This window comes from Gobius niger (assembly GCF_951799975.1).
Source record: "Gobius niger genome assembly, chromosome: 21".
Lineage (NCBI taxonomy): Eukaryota > Metazoa > Chordata > Actinopteri > Gobiiformes > Gobiidae > Gobius > Gobius niger.
Window position 1 is genome coordinate 27,454,498 of NC_136872.1, and position 20,000 is coordinate 27,474,497.

Below are 20,000 nucleotides of genomic sequence, written 5' to 3' on the forward strand. Positions count from 1 at the left end.
GAAAGGTTTTTATGAATGAAATGATTGTTTTTATGAGGAAACATCTCACAAACACACACAGTAAATGGACTCGACTTATACGGAGCTTTTCTACCTTCTTTAGGCCCAAAGCGCTTTACAGAAAAGAACCAGTCGCTCTCATTCATACACCGGTGCACACAGACACTGGAGAGAGAGGAAGTGTCCTGCCCAAGGACACAACGACACCTTCAGGAGCCGGGACAGTGGACAGTGGAAAACTCCAACACTTTCTCCAACGTGTGTCACTTTATTATGTTTAGTCAAATTAGAGTCGGCCTCGTTTTTATCTATGTGGATTTTCCAAGTCTGTAAATGAATGAATAATAAACATCTTGCTCTGTTTTATTAGATTTTTCCATTATTTATTTGCACAAATCACACAAATTGACACTTTTTCTGCTTCTTAGTTTTTACACAATCTGAACAACACATGAGTTTCAACACATTCAAAGAACATCTGTTGTTTAAAAAGCATTTCCTCCTCCTCTAGTGAAGGTGTAAAGTTGTGTCAGTGTGAGTGTGAACTCCCACAGCGCCCCCTTGTGGTGTTTGTAGTTAGAAAGACGAGCGTTTTATTCCATGACTTTACATTAGATCTGGGGGATCTGCTGCTCAGGTGCTTTTGCCACACGAGTCTTTGAGTTCCTAATAAACGCTGAGTGAGTTTATTACAGGTGTTCCAACAATCGTAATCTTCAGTTTTGTAATCAGACGCCATATTTATACATAAATATACTGACAATCAATGGGAAAGTATTCTAAAAGTATTCACAGTATTCAGAATACAGTACTCCGATTAGACAAAGTAACAGAATACGATACAAAAGACGTTTTAAGGCAAGTATTTGGTATTTAGTGTTTTCCCCAAAACATCACTATATTAGATCAATAAAAACAATCAGACGCCTGGAGAGTCTGAAGGACTTCACTTTCTTCTCTCTTTTTGTCTCCAGGTTCTTGATGGAGCTCAGACCTGTTCCTCTGAGCCGTGATCCTGGATCCTTCTGTTTATTCTCCTGGACTCAGACTGAGGCGTCTGATCTTAAACTGAACAAACCCCAGCTGTGGAGAAGCAGAAATCAGAAATTATTTATTACAACTTATTATTATTCACAATAATTAATATGGAAAGACAATGAAAATAATAAAGTCTTTTAAAACAGTTAAATCTCCCGTGAATCGGAGTGTGGGCTGGTGTGACTGAGGAAGACGGAGATAAACTGAATATGAAGATTATTGAAACTAAACTCACTCCAGGTCTGTTTTTCATGAGGATATAACGTAATAACATGGTTAACACTTGATCTTCATAAATAACCTTTAATGATAGAATGGATTTAAGATTAAAAAACTCTTTAAAACAAACTCCAACAGCCTCAGTGTTTTTAGAAAATAGAAAATGTTCCAGGTTCAGAACAGTCTGATAAAGTCTGGACTCACTATAGTGTCTTCAGTCGACAGTCAGGGCTCTGTTTGAGGACCAGGAGCTGCTTCAGGTCTGACTCAATCAGATCGTTAACCATCAGCTCCAGCTTAGTGAGATGTGAGGGGTTGGACTTCAGAGCTGAGGCCAGAGAGGAACAGCTGATCTTTGACAAACCACAGCTCCTCAATCTGTATAAAATAAATACATACATAAATAAAGCTCTTAAAGTCCAGAGATAAAACAGATTAAACAAACACAAAGACACATCTTGAATAATAAAAGTCATGAATTTAAACTGAAGAGTTAATAATTTAAAACAAACTTTTCCACAAATTGTTTAAAGTCTAATTCTTTTCTAAAACTTTCTAAAATATAGTTTGAACAATATACAAATCTTAATGTATAAAAAGTATAAATAGATGAAAATATTTCATTTATTTTGTGACTATTTTTAAAATGACATTTAACACATTGAGTTCCAACAATCCAGACCATTTTTCCTGATATTTGTAGCACCACAGTGTATTCTGTGTTATAGTTATGGACACAGGCTGTGGCTCGTTTGAAAGCTGAGACTCTCAGCTCTCAGGAGGTGGAAACACTTTCATTCTACGTGTCTCGGTTCCTCAGAAATCCTAAGCTAAACAGAGGCTAGTTTGATCAAATACTGTGTGTTTTATGAAACACAACTGTCTCCCTCATTTCACTCTTCACTCTTCAAGAAAAGAACATGGACTATTGAGAATGTCTGGGCCTGAGTTTCACGTTGTTTGAAGAGAACATGGAGCTGAAATATTGCTACAAAAACACGTTGCCGAGGACGCGGTGGTGACTCGCAGTAAACAGCGCTCGCGTCTGACACAAGGTTTATGTTTAGATCATAAACTGTCGGCTTGTCGACCTCATTGGTCTGTGATTATGAGGCCGACGGATAAAAAACTAAAGAGCATCTGAAGCACAAGGTGAGGAGATGTTCTGTGCAGGAGATCCCTCTGCTCTCCCTCCTCTGTCTCGCTGGGCGGGGCCACTGGGCGGGGCTTTGAAAACACACGATGAACTGTTTTGTCGCCATCTTCACTGTTTTGGTCACGGCCGGAGGAGTTTGATGGTAAATCCTAGCACAGAAGACGACACACAGAGCTCCCGCGCTATGATTGGCTCGTCTTGGTTTTGCCGGAGTCAGCGAGATTCAAATCACACAATTCCAGACTGTTTCCCCCATGAATCTGTGAACATGAGGATCAGTCTGACTCAGGCCAGGCTAAGACTAAGACCACTTTTTTTTTTCTCTTTTTGGCACTCAATGTGTTAAAATATTCTAAAAGTCTATGGATAAAACTTCTAAGTTTTTATTCTTCTTAAAATTAATAATTTTTTGTCTTGAGCCCTGACAGAGACAGTGAACTGACCTGAGAATCTGCAGGCGACAGTCTGACCTTTGCAGAAATTCACACAGATGAGACACTCCTGACTCAGACAGTCTGTTATTACCCAGGTCCAGCTCAGTGAGATGTGAGGGGTTGGACTTCAGAGCTGAGGCCAGAGAGGAACAGCTGATCTCTGACAAACCACAGCCACTCAATCTGAATAAAGAATAAATGAAGTGATTAAAGTCCAGAGATAAAACATATGAAACAAACACAAAGACTGACATCTTGAATAATAAAAGTCATGAATACAAAACTGAATAGTTTCTAATATTTATAATATACAAACCATTAGAAACCATTTAATGTCAAATTATTTCTAATACTTTTTAAAATATAGTTTGAGTAATATACACATCTAAATGTAGATGAATTGCCATTATTTTGTTCCATCTCTTTTTAACACGATAATTACAAGACTTCCATTTCTATGATTTTTTATTTATTTTTGTCGTGACCAAAAAAAAAAAATCTCAAACTGTTTTGTTCATATTACGTGTTAAACTTGAGCCCTGACACAGAGACAGTGAACTGACCCAAGAATCTGCAGGCGACAGTCTGTCACTTGAAGAAAACCACACAGATGAGACACTCCTGAGTCAGACACGCCTTTGTTAAAACACAGCTCCAGCTCAGTGAGATGTGAGGGGTTGGACTTCAGAGCTGAGGCCAGAGAGGAACAGCTGATCTCTGACAAACCACAGCTCCACAATCTGAATAAAGAATAAATGAAGTGATTAAGTCCAGAGTAAAGTCAGAGGAGTTTCTGTAGCTACAGCTTAACATCTGAGACTCTGGTTTGGAGCAGGACTCAGAGGTCGGGGGTAAATGCTGTCGTTTTTCAGACATGATCTCCTACACTTTACTTCACTCTCAGAGAACGGTTACGTCCCATCACTCAGTGATTAAAGGATGAGGAGAGTGGAGGATGGACGAGCGAGAGCCGTCACAGACCTGCACTGACCTGAGAGAGGAGAGCTGACAGTGAGGACTCTTCAGACCTGCACTGACCTGAGAGAGGAGAGCTGACAGTGAGGACTCTTCAGACCTGCACTGACCTGAGAGAGGAGAGCTGACAGTGAGGACTCTTCAGACCTGCACACAGCACAGACACTGAGGAGTCACTCAGGTTACTATAACTCAGATCCAGCTCTCTGAGATGGGAGGGGCTGGAGCTCAGCGCTGACGCCACCACTTCACAGTGAAGATCTGAGAGTTCACAGCTTCTAAACCTGTAACAGATGTTAGAGCGACATGTGAGTGATTCTAGCAGGTCTGTGAAGCTTCTGTCTGTGACTGAGGACTCACACAGCCTTCCTGCAGTTCCTCACCGCTGGGATCAGTCTCTGTTTACCCTGACGAGACGTGTTGTACTTGTTTAGGTCCAGCTCCTCCAGGACCTGCTCTGACATCTGCAGCATGTAGGCCAGAGCCGAGCACTGGATCTCAGACAGTCTCTCCTTAGATCCACCTCCAGACTTCAGGAAGTCCTGGATCTGCTGCTGCACAGACTGGTCCTTCAACTCCATCAGACAGTGGAAGATGTTGATGCTTCTGTTTGGAGAGTACGTCCCTGTGTTCTTCTCTTTAAGGTTTTTAATGACTTTGGTAATTTCTGATTGGTCGATTGGACTCAGCAGAGCTCCTAAAAGTCTGTGGTTGGACTCCAGACTGAGGCCATGAAGGAACCGCACAAACAGGTCCAGGTGGCCGTTTGGACTCTGCAGGGACTTTATTAGAGAATCCATGAGAAACGCATTCGGACTTGATTTTGAGATGGTCCATCTAAATTCCCCAATAAACTCCTTGACCACCTCCTGGTTGTTCTCAAAGCAGTGGTGAAGGTAAACGGCTGCCAGAAACTCCTGCACGCTCAGGTGGATGAAGCAGTAGACTGACTGGTTGAAGACACTCTCTCGTTTGAAGATCTCAGTGCAGAGTCCGGAGTAGACCGAGGCCTCGCTCAGGTCCAGACCCACCTGCTCCAGGTCTTCTTGGTAGAACATGATGTTTCCTGTCTGCAGATGCTCAAAGGCCAGTCTCCCCAGCTTCAGGAGCAGCTCTGTGTCGGCCTCTGTCAGCCCCCAGGTCTCAGACCTGACCTCTGTTTGTGTCTGTTTGTACTTCCTCTTCCTGTGCGTCTGCACCAACAGGAAGTGTGCGTACATGTCTGTGAGGGTCTGGGGCAGTGGTCCGCTCTGATGGCTTCTCAACACGTGGTCCAGGACTGTGGAGGTGATCCAGCAGAAGACTGGGATCTGGCTCATGTTGTGGAGGCTGCGGGAGGTTCTGAGGTGGGACAGGACTGTTTGAAGCTGCTCTTCATCTGAGAACCTCTTCCTGAAGTACTGCTCCTTCTGTGGGTCAGTGATGAAGCCCCTGACCTCCGTGACCCTGTGCACGCACCGCGCTGGGATCTGATGGGCCGCCGCTGGGCGGGAGGTGATCCATATAAGGGCGTGAGGAAGCAGAGCGCCTCTGATGAGGTTCACCAACAGTACGCCCACCTCTGACCTCTGTGTGACCTCAGAGATGAGCTCACAGCTGAAGTCCAGAGACAGTCTGCTCTCGTCGAGGCCGTCAAAGATGAACAGGAGTTTACAGACGGACAGAGTGTGGGCTGTGAGCGTCTGTGGGGCAGAGAAACACAACATTTAACATCCATGACTTTACACCACTTTCCTTCAACCCTCACTTTAAACCAGTGAGTAGTGGAGCTCCAGTGTGAGGGACTGCAGGGTTTACAGTGAATGTGAACACAGACTGAACTAACAAACGCCCTGAGAGCCAGGAGTCATTTCAAAAGTGTTTGAGACTTTGAAATATATGATGTGAAAGGTAAAGCTTTCTCTAAATGAGAGTGACCTGTGGATCCAGCGCTGGATGGAACACTTGGATCAGCTCCATCAGACTGTAGCGCCCCCTTCTGACCAGGTTCATCTCTCTGAAGGACAGTGGCACCACCAGCTGCAGCTCCTGGTTCTCTGAGCCCTGGGCCCAGTCCAGACAGAACTTCAGGACTGAGAAGGTCTTCCCCACTCCAGCCACGCCCACAGTCAGCACGGCTCTGATGGAGCCCTGCTGCAGCGCCCCCTGCTGCTGCTCAGGGGGCAGAGCTTTAAAGATGTCCTGGCACCTGATGGTGATCTCCTGGACCTCCTTCTTCTTGGACTGTGTCTCCAGACTCCTCTCCTCAGGTTGGGCTCTGGCCTCTTCACTGAGGCCCTCTGTGATGTACAGCTCAGTGAAGATGCTGTTCAGAAGAGTTCTATCTCCTGATTCTTCACTTCCCTCTGTCACAATCTCACATCTGCTGCTCAGGCTCTGCTTATGCTCCTTCAGAACCTTGTGGAGACCTTCACCTGGACACAGAGGAGGAGACACCTGTTAATGTTGATGAACAGGTCTCTTATTCCCTGCTGTAGTTGATGAGTCTCAGACTGAGCAGACTCACCTGGTGCAGGGCCTTGAACCCCCTGATCAGGACTGTTGCCTGTGTCTCCACACTGAGGCCAGGCGTCCTGCTCTGACTCTGTTTCTCTGTGACACAAACACACAGCACTGAGCACGTCTTTAACATCTCACAAGTTACAATCACAAATATAAAGCACAGTTTAGCTGCTGAGACTCTGTGTTCAGGTCAGTTCTTACTGTGAGTCTGGAGCAGGTTCAGGACTGAAGTTTAGAGGGAAGGTTTTAGACCTGTCACTCTTCATGGACAGAGCCGACACTGAGGCTGTGGATCTGCTTCTGTGGAGAGAAGATGATTCATGTTTGAATCTGAAATATGAGCAGCATATGGCCAGCAGGGGGCGTCGTCAGCCAGACTTAAATGAACAAAGTCCTGTCTAAAGCCTGGTGAACATTGTGAGCAGCTCTCGTCTCCACTGTGCACTAGTTCAAAGAGAGAATCGTTGCTTTGACTAAAGTTTTTGAAGTTGTATTTTGTTGACAGATCATCGCTGCAGAAAGAGATGGTTCACTCTGAGAATGTTCCAAAGCAAAGAAAAGCCCAGTGTCCTTTAAAGCAGAGAGTGTTGTTTGTCGTGTTGGTTCAGACGGTTGTGTTTTCTGTGAAGTTCAGTTTCCACAAAAGGCAGCTGCTTTTCAGGAAACTGGTCAGTTTCACTGTTGATTACTTAAATATATCTGCTGTGAGGAAACATTCATCTAACGTTAGCATCTTTTTACTGCCGCAGCTTTATCCGTTTGTTTACGTTTGCATATATTCAGCTGACGCAGTAAACTTCACTGTGTCTGCGTCTGGACAGATCTATAATAAAACTCTTTTCTCGATGCAAATGTGGCGGCCATCTTCTGACTGTGTTGGCCTCAGACTCGTGATGGGATTTTCCGCTCCTTTATTGATCAGCTCATCATAAAGAGACGACTTTTTTAGCTTCCACATAGGTCTTGTTTTTCAACTTTACAGTACAGATTATTTTTATTTTTATTTATTTATTCCAATCATCATCCAAAGCATGATTTTTTTAGTCATGTGCACATTGTTAAAACAGCTGATATTTGATAGTTTTGTGACCTTGTGAGAGGTTATTTTGTTGTTGTGGATAAACTTCACATCAGGTTTGTTTCTGACCGTGAGTCTGGAGCAGGTTCACGTCTGAAGTCTAGAGGGAAGCGTTTAGACCGGTCACTCTTCATGGACAGAGCCGACACTGAGGCTGTGGATCTGCTTCTGTGGAGAGAAGATGATGATTGTTTGAGAGGAATGTTCAGCCTGATATAAACGAACAAAGTCCAGTCTAATTCCTGGTGAATATTGCAGAATTGAAAGACTTGGGGATTGTAAAATTGTGAGCAGCTCTCGTCTCCACTGTGCAATATTTCAAAGAAAGAATCTTATCCATTACAGTTGCATTTTGTTGACAAGACACTTGACAGAGATCATCACGTCTTTGGACGTACAACGATTCTACTTCAAATCTTTGTCCTTTCCTCTTTACGACCTACGATCTGTGATTTTCAGCTATGATCAAAGATTTTCCCCACGAGGAGTGATCGTTCTCCACAGATGGAGAAAAACACACAATGTCCCTGAAAGCAGAGTGTGTTGTTTGTCGTGTTGGTTCAGATAGTTGCGTTTTCTGTAAAGCTCAGTTTCCACAAATGCCTCTCAGGAAACTGGTCCATTTCACTGATGATTATTAAATATATCTGCTGTGAGGAAACATTCACATAACATTAGCATCTTTTACATGCTGTAGCATTAGCTGTTCTGTTTACGTATGTGTATATTCAGCTGGAACTAATGTTGTAATTCTTAACAAATCCCAGTGGGCCTGAATGCAGCATCACTGTGTCTGTGGCTGCACTGATCTATAATTAAACTCTGAACTCGTGACAAATGTGGCGGCCATCTTCTGACTGGGATTGGCCTCATACTCGTGATGCTATTATCAGATTCTTTTGCATTACAAGAGCTGCAGATCATTTTTTCATTATACATTGAAAAAATAATTTAAAGCACAATATTTTTTGTCATGTGCACATTATTATAACATTTAGCAGCTAATATGTGACAGTTTTGTGGCATTGTGACATGATCACAACATGGCCGCCAGTGTTCCAGTGGGTTACCGTGGCAACGCTTTAAAAGGACCTAAAAGGAGCAGAAAGAAGTAAAAACTTATATTGTCTGCCCCTGATCAACACAAAATCATTTACAGTTCCAGTTCATTTAAATGTTAAACTGTCTCATGCAGCCGCCTTTCTTTTTTTTTCAAACACAAAATATATAAAGTGGATCTGCTCCTCCGCAGTGTCATATTTTTGTAACATTGATCATTTTACATATTTCTTAAACACATCAATGGACTTAGAAGTTTTCACTTTACAATCAAGACTGTTCCACAGAGCGACTCCTTTGACTGAGAAACATCTTTCCTTTGCTGCCGATGGAAACCTGGGTTTTGTAAAAATCTCCTTTTCGTTCATATCTGCTTTTTCTCTTGTTGAATCTGCTTTGTAAATTGTTTGGTAAACTTTCCGGATGAGCTTTATACATGTTTTTAAAAGGTTAGACTCGACTAATTCACAGAATGTCAGTGTTTTTAGTTGTATGAATAAAGGACTGGTCTGGTCTCTGTATCCACTTCCACTGGCGACTCTAATCGCTCTTTTCTGTAACAGAAACATGTGATTAATGTATGTTTTGCAGGCACTTCCCCACGTCAATGCAACAGGTCAGATATGGAACAATCAATGAGTTAAACAACAAAAACAATGCATTCTTATTGAGAGAATCTTTGACTTTATACAGCACAGCTATTATCTGGGACACCTTTACTTTGACATTATCAATATGAGATTTCCATGTCAAGTGTTCATCAATCATGATACTGAGAAACTTCATCTCATGAGCCCTTTCAGTTTCTAATCCGTTGATAAACAATGACGCTTCGACATATTTCCTTTTACTACAAAAGATCATGAACTTGGTTTTGCTAATATTTAGGGACAGTTTATTTGCATTGAACCACCGCATCATTTTCTGGAATTCATTCTCTACGATTTGCAGGACATCTTTAATATTTTTCCTGAATAGAATAAAGTGATGTCATCAGCAAATAGAATGCACCTAAGTAACGGAGACACAGACACAATATCATTTACATATAAAAGAAAAAGTATAGGTCCTAGGACCGATCCTTGTGGTACCCCGCAAGTTATGTTACAATTTTTAGACTTTATGTTGTTAATTTCCACAAATTGACTTGTTTTTTAAGGAGCTGGTAACCCATTGGTGGCCACACGTCTGATACCATAATTATATCATTTATGCCACAATATCTTGTGGTCCAGTGTATCAAATGCTTTTTGAAGATCTACAAAGATGCTTCATAAATAGTTCTTTTTGTCTATAGCATTGGCTATTTCCTCAGTTAGCTCCATAATTGCTGTAGCAGTTGAGTGATTAGGACAAAACCCATATTGGCTGTTACTTAAAGCCATAGATTCATTTAGAAATGTATTCAGTCTTATTGCAAATAACGTCTCCTAAATTTTAGAGAACTGTGGAAGTTATGATATTGTACTGTAATTAGAAAACTCTGATTTATTTCCTGTTTTAAAGAGTGGAATTACTTTGGCTATTTTTGGCTATTTTTGGCTTAAACAGCCACATCAAAGCAATAACATCAGCAGCTTTTTACCATCTGAAAAACATTGCTAAGATCAGAGGAATAGTGTCAAAACCAGACTTAGAGAGACTTATCCATGCATTTGTCTCCAGCAGGTTAGATACTGTAACGGCTGCTCACTGGCCTCTCTAAACGAGCTGTCAGAGCTGCAGAACATCCAGAACGCTGCTGCTCGAGTCCTGACAAGAACCAGGAAATACGACTATATTAGTCCAGTGCTCCGGTCTCTGCACTGGCTTCCTGTCACTCAGAGAATAGACTTTAAAACAGCTCTGCTCGTTACAAGTCTTTTCATGGTTTAGCACCAAAGTACATCTCTGACATGTTAGAGCCGTATGAACCATCTCGGGCCCTGTGAACTTCAGGGAGGGGCCTCCTGGTGGTTCCCAGAGTCAGGACTAAACACGGTGAGGCTGCGTTTCAGTTTCATGCAGCTAAAATCTGGAACAGTCTTCACGAGGATGTGAGACAGGCCTCAACTCTGACAATGTTCAAATCCAGGCTGAAAACTGTTCTTTTTACCGATGCATATGACTGAGAGTATTTTATCTGCACTCTCGCCTTTTACTGTAATTGATTAATTTTATGTTGATGTCCAGAGGAGAAGGAGCGACAAAAACAGAGGTTAGGTAACTTTGTGTGAACGAGCAAGAAAAATAGTGCTCAAGACAGAGCGAATCTAAACAAGACTTAAAAATGCATATAACTGAAAGTATTTTATCAACACTCTTGCCTCTTACTGTAATTGATTAATTCTATGTTGATGTTTTTATTGATTGTATTTGTTTTCTTATATTTATGCAACTGTGAAGCACTTTGAACTGCCTTGCGTATGAATTGTGCTCTACAAATAAACTTGCCTTGCCTATTTTAATGTGGTCTGGAAATATCCCAGAAGTAAATGACAAATTACAGATACAAGTAAAAGGTTCAATAATAACATCTATGATTTGCTTTATCAATACCATAGTCACATCTGTATAATCATCTGATTTCTTACTGGCACTTTTGGACAGTTGTTAGTATGTCGCTCGCTTGGACACTTTCAAGAAAATACTGTTAACATTATCTGGTTCCACCATTGATGTTTCCATCTGGAATTTGTATTGACAAGGTGGGGCCAATATTTACAAAATAATTATTTAATTAATTTACAATTTCAGTTTTATTGTAAATGTCAACATTATTCTTTGTAAAATAATCTGGAAATTTTGTTTTTTGCTCCATGTGTCTTTTGTACTATTTTTATTTTTGTCTAGCAATTTAGTGCAGTGATCCTTGTTTTGTCTTTCCCACTAATTTGTTTTTATATGTTTTATACCTTTCTTCAGCATCTTTAGTTCTTGATCTCAGAAACAGTCTACGCAAATAGTTTTTTTTCTTGCAGGCATTTTTCAGTCCATTTGTCATCCATGGATTGTTCAGTTTTCTTCTTGATGTGAGCGTTTGTTTTGATTATTTTACAGATTCATCATATAGATCAATTAATGTCGCCATGAACGCGTCATAGGCAGTATTGACATTATCTGTGTGCACTCGATCCCAACTCTGCTTCTTCAGATCTTCTCTGAAAGCCTCTGTGGCCTCGCTAGACTTATCTCGAATGAATGTTGTAATGTCATCTTATACAGTATCAGAACCTTTTTTCTCATAAACCATAAATACAGGGAGATGATCACTCACATCTGTCATGAAGACACCACTACTTCATTTACCACGTACATTTGTAAATATATTGTTAATGACAGTTGCACTATGTGTGGTCACCCTTGTTGGTTTAGTTTTCATTGGGTAGATCTGTGCTTTTCATGTAATTTCTAAACTCACTTGATGCTGTAGGTTTTCCCAGATCTATATTAAAGTCACCACACAAAAATAATGATTTGTTATTAATTTGTTCAAAAATCTAAAGGATTTTGTCTGTAAATAATTCAACACAAGACCCTGGTGCTCTATACACACAACGATCAACACATTTTTACCAATGTCATTTGTTATTTCTACACTAAGCATTTCCATCAAATTTTCCACAGCAATTGTCTTTTGTTCAATAATTTTACTTTTTTTGAGAGTCAATGTAGAGGGCCACACCCCCTCCTTTTTACTTACTCTGTTGACATAAAACGTATCGTATCCTTCAATCTGGACGTCATTGTTGTCAGAGTCTTTCAACCAACTTTCAGTTATAGCAATCACTTTAAAGGTTTTATCTAACTGACAAAGTAGTTCTTTTATTTGTACAAAGTTACACTTTAAACTTCGACTATAAAGTGTATGATCGATAATGCTTCATTAAGCACCGTGCTGATTTCAACATTATATTGTTGTACAGTATAATAATTGCAGACGTTTTCCTCAGGGGTTTGCAAATTATGTTCAATATAATGTTCTAGATCATAAATGTGATCATTGTTAGTGTCTACATGTGTGTCCATAGTTCAGTGTATGTCCAAGTGTGTCCACCCTGGTTTCTCCGTTGTCAGTCCGTTGTCAGTCCGTTGTCAGTCCGTTGTCAGTCCGTTGTCAGTCCGTTGTCAGTCCGTTGTCAGTCCGTTGTCAGGGGACTCCATCACTCCCGCTGTGGACGTCCAGTCTTAAACTTCTCTAGTTCCTTCATAGTCTTGATGACCTTCGCTGAACCATCTTGTTCCCTGATCCACACGTGTCCATGTCCCAGTGATTTTCTTCTGTTTCCTCAGCATCCTCGCCTCCCTTGCGATGCCTCCGTTCTTCTTCGTGAGATGTTCGTTTATATACACGTTCGTTCCTTTCAGTTTTGTAGCTTGCATTAGCACATCGTTCCTCTGCTTTCTGCTGATGAACCAAATCACTACAGCAGGTACAGAGTTCTCGGACTTACTGCGCAAAACAGATATTGCCTCTTTGTGAATGTTTCTGTTGTTCCCGTTAAGGAATTCCACCACCTGTAGCTCCAGTGACTGCAGCTCTTCCCTCGGAGCGTCCTCCTCCGTCGTCTCCACTTTAGCCGCCCTGGCGTAGCTACGGTGTCGAGTCCTGATCCCAGTAATCACCAGATCGTCCCTCCGTGTAAACTGCTCCAGTTCATCAATCCGCTGCTCCAGCGTCGAGATCCGTGTGTCCTTTTCTCTCATCATGATTTTCAATGTTGTCACTTCATCCACAAGTTTGAGCAGGCGCTCCTGTTGTGACGTCAGCTTTGCTCCAGCTCACTAGACATAAAGTTTAACGATCGCTTGATCTCCTCCATGTCGTCTGCTGCTGGCATGTTTTTAGATTTGTGTTTAGTGTCCGGTTTGCCGAAACTTTTGCTCCAAACAGTTCGGGCTAGCAAGGGTTAACACCGGCGTTAGCCTGTACGTGGCTACGCACATGCTAACAGCTCCTCAGCTAATCCAGGCCATCAAAACTGGATATCTCGTGTCCCATTCAGCGTAGTCCGTAAGGTGTTTTCAATCAGTTTCTTTACCGATAAAAAGCCAAACGTTTAGGCAAAAAAATGTAACAAAACAGTGCTGCGTTCTTACTCAGAGCTGCGTATCACCCCGGCTCAGTCTAGTCTAGTCTCGGCTTTATCTGTGGATAAACTCTGCATCAGGTTTGTTTCTCACCGTGAGTCTGGAGCAGGTTCACGTCTGAAGAGTCGAGGGAAGTGTTTAGACCAGAATCTCTTCATGGACAGAGCCGACACTGAGGCTGTGGATCTGCTTCTGTGGAGAGAAGATGATTCATGTTTGAATCTGAAATGTGAAGTCAGCCTCTGGCCAGCAGGGGGCGTGTTAATGCAGGAGCAGAAATGACTTTAACATGCTCCATGTGGACTTAGTAATAATAAAGCAGAGAGTCCGACCTCGTTCTGTAAAGTTGTTTTTCCTGCAGATTTTGGCTTCAAGGCAAATATTAAAGTAACATTAAAGTCCAACAGAACAATCAATGATACCATCTACAGTTTTATTACAGATCTGTGAATGATCCACTCACTGTTTATTACGAGTGAAGGAACTTTCACAAACTCGAATAGTTGAACATGAAACATAAAGTAATGAGTTTAGTCACATTTGTCTTTAAATAAGAAACAAACTCACTTTGTCCCACAGAGCTGTGGCTCAGTGCTGCCCTCTGGAGGCTTTGCTTTTCCTTCTGCCATTTCCTCCGAGTCTCGTCCTGGGGGAGAATCAGAGCCTTTAACACAGAGATAAACCTCATTGTCTAAACACCAGTGTTTATTTCGTCGACTAAAATATTTAGTCTTAATTTTAGTCAAAGTGATATTTTTGACGACTAAAATTGGACTAAAACAAAATTAAAGGTTTTTCATGAGACTAAAACTAGACTAAAATTGAAACGTTTTTTTTTACTAAATCTCGACTAAAATTAAACTACATTTTATTCAAAAGACTGAGACTAAAACTGAAATAAAATATGTTGTCAAAATGAACACTGCTAAACACTGTGTTTATTTTTACCTGTGACTGGACGAACACAAAACAGTGGGAGCGGCTCAGCAGTTCAGCTCGACTACATTCCTCATCACACTCCTTCACACGCACTTTGCCTCCTCACAGGTTCAGACACGTATTTGCTCTGTTTATAAGAAGCATTTACACACATTACACTGATACAGCTCTAATAATGCACTCATTATGACTCAATGACCCTTGACTTAAGGCCAAACACCAGATGTGCTCTGGTGTATGTTATTGTGTATATGATGCAGTGATGAGTCTGTAAACTGTAGCTCTGTCTGATTCCAAAGCCTCACCTGAGTGTGGGCTCTGAAGCGTCTCCTCTGTCCGACTCTCCCTGGTTTCTGCTCGGTTTGGAGATTACAGGACCGTCCCGTCATCTCCCCTTCAGCCGCACATTTGTGACACTGCGGCGGAAACACCTGCTCTTTACCTGAGGACAAGCCCCGCCCTCTGTCACCACAGCCACACACTTAACCCTTAAGGCACAGGCTGAGGATTACTGACACTGAGATCAGAAGGAAATGTGTATCATTTTATGTATAAAAGTGGACAAAATCACCAATATTTTCAGCAGTGAAATCTAAATAACGGAGTCAGAGTTTGTAAATGGGATTATATTTACAATAGTATCACTTACTCTGTGGATGAAAATGTACCTGTTCTCAGTGTAATGAGTGTCTCGGACAGTGATGTTTTACAGTGTATTCATTCTCTGTGGCTCTCTACAACGACAGATATCTTTGGTGGGGACACTGTGATGCTTAAAGAGTTACGTACTTCTCTCACACGACCCATTGCTAAGATAATCAATCTTTCTTTGTCGCAGGGAATGTTTCCAAGTATATGGTGCTGCTGTTGTTGTCCCAGTATTTAAAAATGGTGACCCTCTGTCTTTGGCTAATTACAGACCCATAACTATACTTCCCATAATGTCCAAAGCACCTCAACACCACCTCTTTTGCCCTACACCCGCTGCAGTTTGGCTTTGGAGCCAGTTACTTGACTGAAACTGCCACTTGCTTCTTTATCGAGAACATCCGAGGGTTGTTGGACGAGGGCGGGGTTGTTGGTGCCGTCTTCCTCGACTTACGAAAAGCATTTGATACAGTAAATCACAACATCTTGCTGACTAAACTACACAACTTCAATTTTTCCATAAATACTATAAACTGGATTCAGTCATATCTGAGTAATCGCCCTCAGCAGGTCAGACTGCAAAGCTGCCAATCTTCTGCCCTGCCTGTAATGACCGGTGAGCCTCAAGGGTCAATCCTGGGGCCTTTATTGTTCTCACTTTACATCAACGACCTCCCGTCCCAGATGCCCAGATGTCTCTATGACACAGTGCTATATGTTCATGGCAGCAGTGCTTCCCAAGTGGCTGAAAAGCTCACCCAGGCCATGGTTCACATCACCGCATGGCTGAAGCACTCCTGCCTACAGTGAAATACATCCAAAACAGTATCCATGCTTTTCACTAAGTCCCACACGAGTCGTCTTGAGGAGCCTGATGTTCGTGTGTCAGACTGTGACCCAGTATAAATACCTTGGTGTCATTTTGGACTCAAGACTCACATTCAAACCACATGTAAAAATGATCAGTAATCGCATCAAGTTTACCCTCAGCAACTTCAGACACATCCGGCACCAAATGTCAACACAAGCAGCAAAAATGTACATGCACTCAATGATCTTTTCACATTTAACAAACTGTTTAACCGTCTGGTCACATGTCAATGTCACAACCCTCAAACCCATCCAGTCCCTGCACAAACGCTCCATAAAAACACTCTCATGTCATCACTGTCACTATTACAAAAGCATCATTTACTCAGCTGGGAAGTCATGGTCAAATACTCTCATCTCTGCCTCATCTCTAAAATAATACATGGTTTGTCGTCACCTCCACTCAGACAGTTCATTCACACCGGATCAACAGAACTCAGGAGAACCAGAGCAGCAGCGAGGGGCGACTGCCTCATCCCTCTGAGGAAAAGCCTCTTTGGTCAAACCACCTTTTCTGTCCAAGCTGCCCATGAATGGAACCTCAGCCCCACAACAATTAGGAATATTAATACATAAAACTCATTTAAAACACAGTTAAACAAATGTCTCATTGAGAATCAGAGCTGTCAACACTGACAGGATCACCTCTCCTGCCCCCTGCTGGCCTCACCTCTCCTGCCCCTGCTGGCCTCACCTCTCCTGCCCCCTGCTGGCCTCACCTCTCCTGCCCCCTGCTGGCCTCACCTCTCCTGCCCCCTGCTGGCCTCATCTCTCCTGCCCCCTGCTGGCCTCACCTCTCCTGCTGGCCTCACCTCTCCTGCCCCCTGCTGGCCTCACCTCTCCTGCCCCCTGCTGGCCTCACCTCTCCTGCCCCCTGCTGGCCTCTTGTCCTCGTCTGCTGTCTCTCTGTAATTGTTGAGTTTGTAATAGTCTTGTTCTTGTGTATCATGATTGGTTTGCGATATTGAGAGTGTTATTTTCTGTTTTCTGTTTAAATATTTGATTGTATTGCATTTTAATGTGTTTAATTGTACTTTTACTCCCTTCAGGAGGACACACAACAACTGTCCTGGGACCACAGATGAAGAACAGCCCTTAGGCTAGTTTGTATATTAATATGCACTGTCCCTATAATAAATAAATACAAATGAATACAACCTCAGAGGAGCTGATCTGATACAAGAACACAAAGAGGAGGAGATCTATTACCTATTCACCTGTTACACTTAAGGCTTACGACTATTTTTACCTGAGACTGGACGAACAGGAAACAGTGGGAGCGGCTCAGCAGTTCAGCTCGACTACATTCCTCATCACACTCCTTCACACGCACTTTGCCTCCTCACAGGTTCAGACACGTATTTGCTCTGTTTATAAGAAGCATTTACACACATTACACTGACACAGCTCTAATAATGCACTCATTATGACCCAGTGAACCTCGACTTAAGGCCAAACACCAAATGTGCTCTGGTGTCTGTTATTGTGTATATGATGCAGTGATGAGTCTGTAAACTGTAGCTCTGTCTGATTCCAAAGCCTCACCTGAGTGTGGGCTCTGAAGCGTCTCCTCTGTCCGACTCTCCCTGGTTTCTGCTCGGTTTGGAGATTACAGGACCGTCCCGTCATCTCCCCTTCAGCCGCACATTTGTGACACTGCGGCGGAAACACCTGCTCTTTACCTGAGGACAAGCCCCGCCCTCTGTCACCACAGCCACACACTTAACCCTTAAGGCACAGGCTGAGGATCACTGACACTGAGATCAGAAGGAAATGTGGATCATTTTATGTATAAAAGTGGACAAAATCACCAATATTTTCAGCAGTGAAATCTAAATAATGGAGTCAGAGTTTGTAAATGGGATTATATTTATATTTACATCTTCACACTCCGGACACTTTCTTCACATTTCTGTTTGTGCTTTGGCATCATGGATGAACAACCATGTTTTTAAAGGTCCAAATAAAATCGTTTATAAAGAGATATTGATTGATTGATGTTGAAAATAACACTTTGTTTGATTTTATTAGGAGACTATGGGAGTGCAATGCAACAACACAACCACAGCAGACAGGACACAACACAAACACACAATCTCTGAGCCCCGTCAGAACAACAGGCCAGTGTCACGCCTCATTTGAAAGCTAAGACCCACAAAACTGAGGTTTTTCCCCTCGCGTTGTTGCTGTTTTGTGTCACCTATTTTTTATGTGTTTTTTTTTCACATTTTTATTGAGTTTTTGTCTTTTTTTTAAAGTTTTTGTCACATTTTTTTTCCGATTTTTAGTCACTTGTTGGTTGAGTTTTTGTCACATTTTTGTAGAATTTTTGTCACTTTTTGGTTAAGTTTTTGTCACTTTTTGGTTGAGTTTTTGTCACTTTTTGTTTGAGTTTTTGTCAATTTTTGGTTAAGTTTTTGTCACATTTTTGTCACATTTTTTTTAGAATTTCTGTCACTCTTTGGTTGAATTTTTGTCACAATTTTGTCACATTTTTGTCACTTTTTGGTCGAGTTTTTGTCACATTTTTGTCATATTTTTGTCACATTTTTGTCACATTTTTGTAGAATTTTTGTCACATTTTTGTAGAATTTCTGTCACTTTTTGGTTGAATTTTTGTCACTTTTTGGTTGAATTTTTGTCACATTTTTGTCACATTTTTGTCACATTTTTGTCACATTTTTGTCACTTTTTGGTTGAGTTTTTGTCACTTTTTGGTTGAATTTTTGTCAAATTTTTGTCACTTTTTGGTTGAGTTTTTGTCACATTTTTGTCCCTTTTTTCTTGCGTTTACCTCCTTGTTTTCTTCTAATTTTTTGTAGCTGTTTTGGTGCTTTTTCCCCAGAAGCTTTTTGATTGGGGTAAAGCCTTTTGAAAGCCTGGATGTAACGGGATCCGTTCAGGTGGGAGTCGAGAGGTTTCACTGTGTCAGAGCCATAAGGGTTTGATTCCACAGAGGGTTAAACCGTCTCTGAAATGTGACATGTTTATTTGTGTCGTTTTATCAGTAAAGGTTTAAGTGTGAAAGTAAAAGCCGGAGCCGAGGCCGTGAGAGCCAGACTTTTATCCTCACTTTTATTCTCATCGATGACACAGGGCTCAGGAATACAAGAGAAATGTGACAGATGTTTAGGACTCAGAGCAAACACTGACACGCTGATAATACGACGCAAACACTGACACACAAATGTCCATTAAAGCCACATTAAGGAGAGATTGTATTGTAAGTATTGTCAGATTTTATTCGGACCATGAACAAAACATAAAAACACAAACTCATACGAACTCAAAACACAACCTGCCATGATCGTGGCAGATGAGCTCAGTTTCAGACGTGCAGCTCAACACATTTACGTCTTAGTACAAACTATTTTACCTTTTGCACGTTTGAAATGAGGCTGTCCGGAAAGGAGTGGGGGGGGAAGTAAACACTTATTTAGTCCCGCCCCTTTTAAGTACTGTCAGTCTCTTTTCCTATTTACTTTTTAGGCTTCCTTAAAACAATAATCTGAGCTCTGTGATCTAAATCAAGTTGTCATATACAGTGTGAATACTCCCTACCATCAACATCAGGTTTACAACAGCTGAGCATGAAAAGTCAGAGATTTTCTTCCGATACTTAGAGAAAATCCATTCTTTGTATTGATGTTTAAACTGTCTGATATTCGGACATGGTTTGAGGTCTACGTGTCATTTATTCCATATTTTAGGACCACAAACGGACACACACAAACTGTTCCTGGATGTCCGGGCATGGGCAGTTTTAAAGTGATCCAAGCCCCTTAAATGATATTTTCCTTCTCTTTCAGAAAATCAACTGCTGAGTTTTTAGAGGTCGTTGCTTATTTTCAGCTTTGTGCATTAACTGAGCAGTTTTAAAAGTGTCTTGAAGTTTTAGAATCTTGGCTTTAATAAACAGTGGATTGGTCTCGGTCACCAGCGTTATACATTGTTCTTATTGCTCTTTTTTGAAGGATGAATATCGGTTGTAAAGTAGTTTTATAATTATTAC

At 41.7% G+C, this 20,000-nt stretch overlaps 2 protein-coding genes across 2 annotated transcripts in view; both read right to left on the reverse strand.

Moving 5' to 3' along the window:
- LOC306981095 (NACHT, LRR and PYD domains-containing protein 14-like) overlaps positions 1-20,000 on the reverse strand; it is a gene marked incomplete at both ends in the record, with an annotated part of 347,014 nt that overhangs the window by 210,260 nt on the left and 116,754 nt on the right. The window contains one exon of the mRNA XM_079580645.1: positions 2,857-3,030. Within this exon, the coding sequence (XP_079436771.1) occupies positions 2,857-3,030 (174 nt within the window). The remainder of the gene's footprint in view (positions 1-2,856; positions 3,031-20,000) is intronic.
- Positions 3,917-13,147, reverse strand: LOC306980694 (protein NLRC3-like; the record flags this gene model as incomplete). Its single annotated transcript, XM_079580122.1, has 4 exons — positions 3,917-4,106; positions 4,183-5,504; positions 5,740-6,236; positions 12,664-13,147. 4 exons carry the CDS (start codon positions 13,145-13,147, stop codon positions 3,917-3,919), a joined length of 2,493 nt encoding a protein of 830 aa, XP_079436248.1.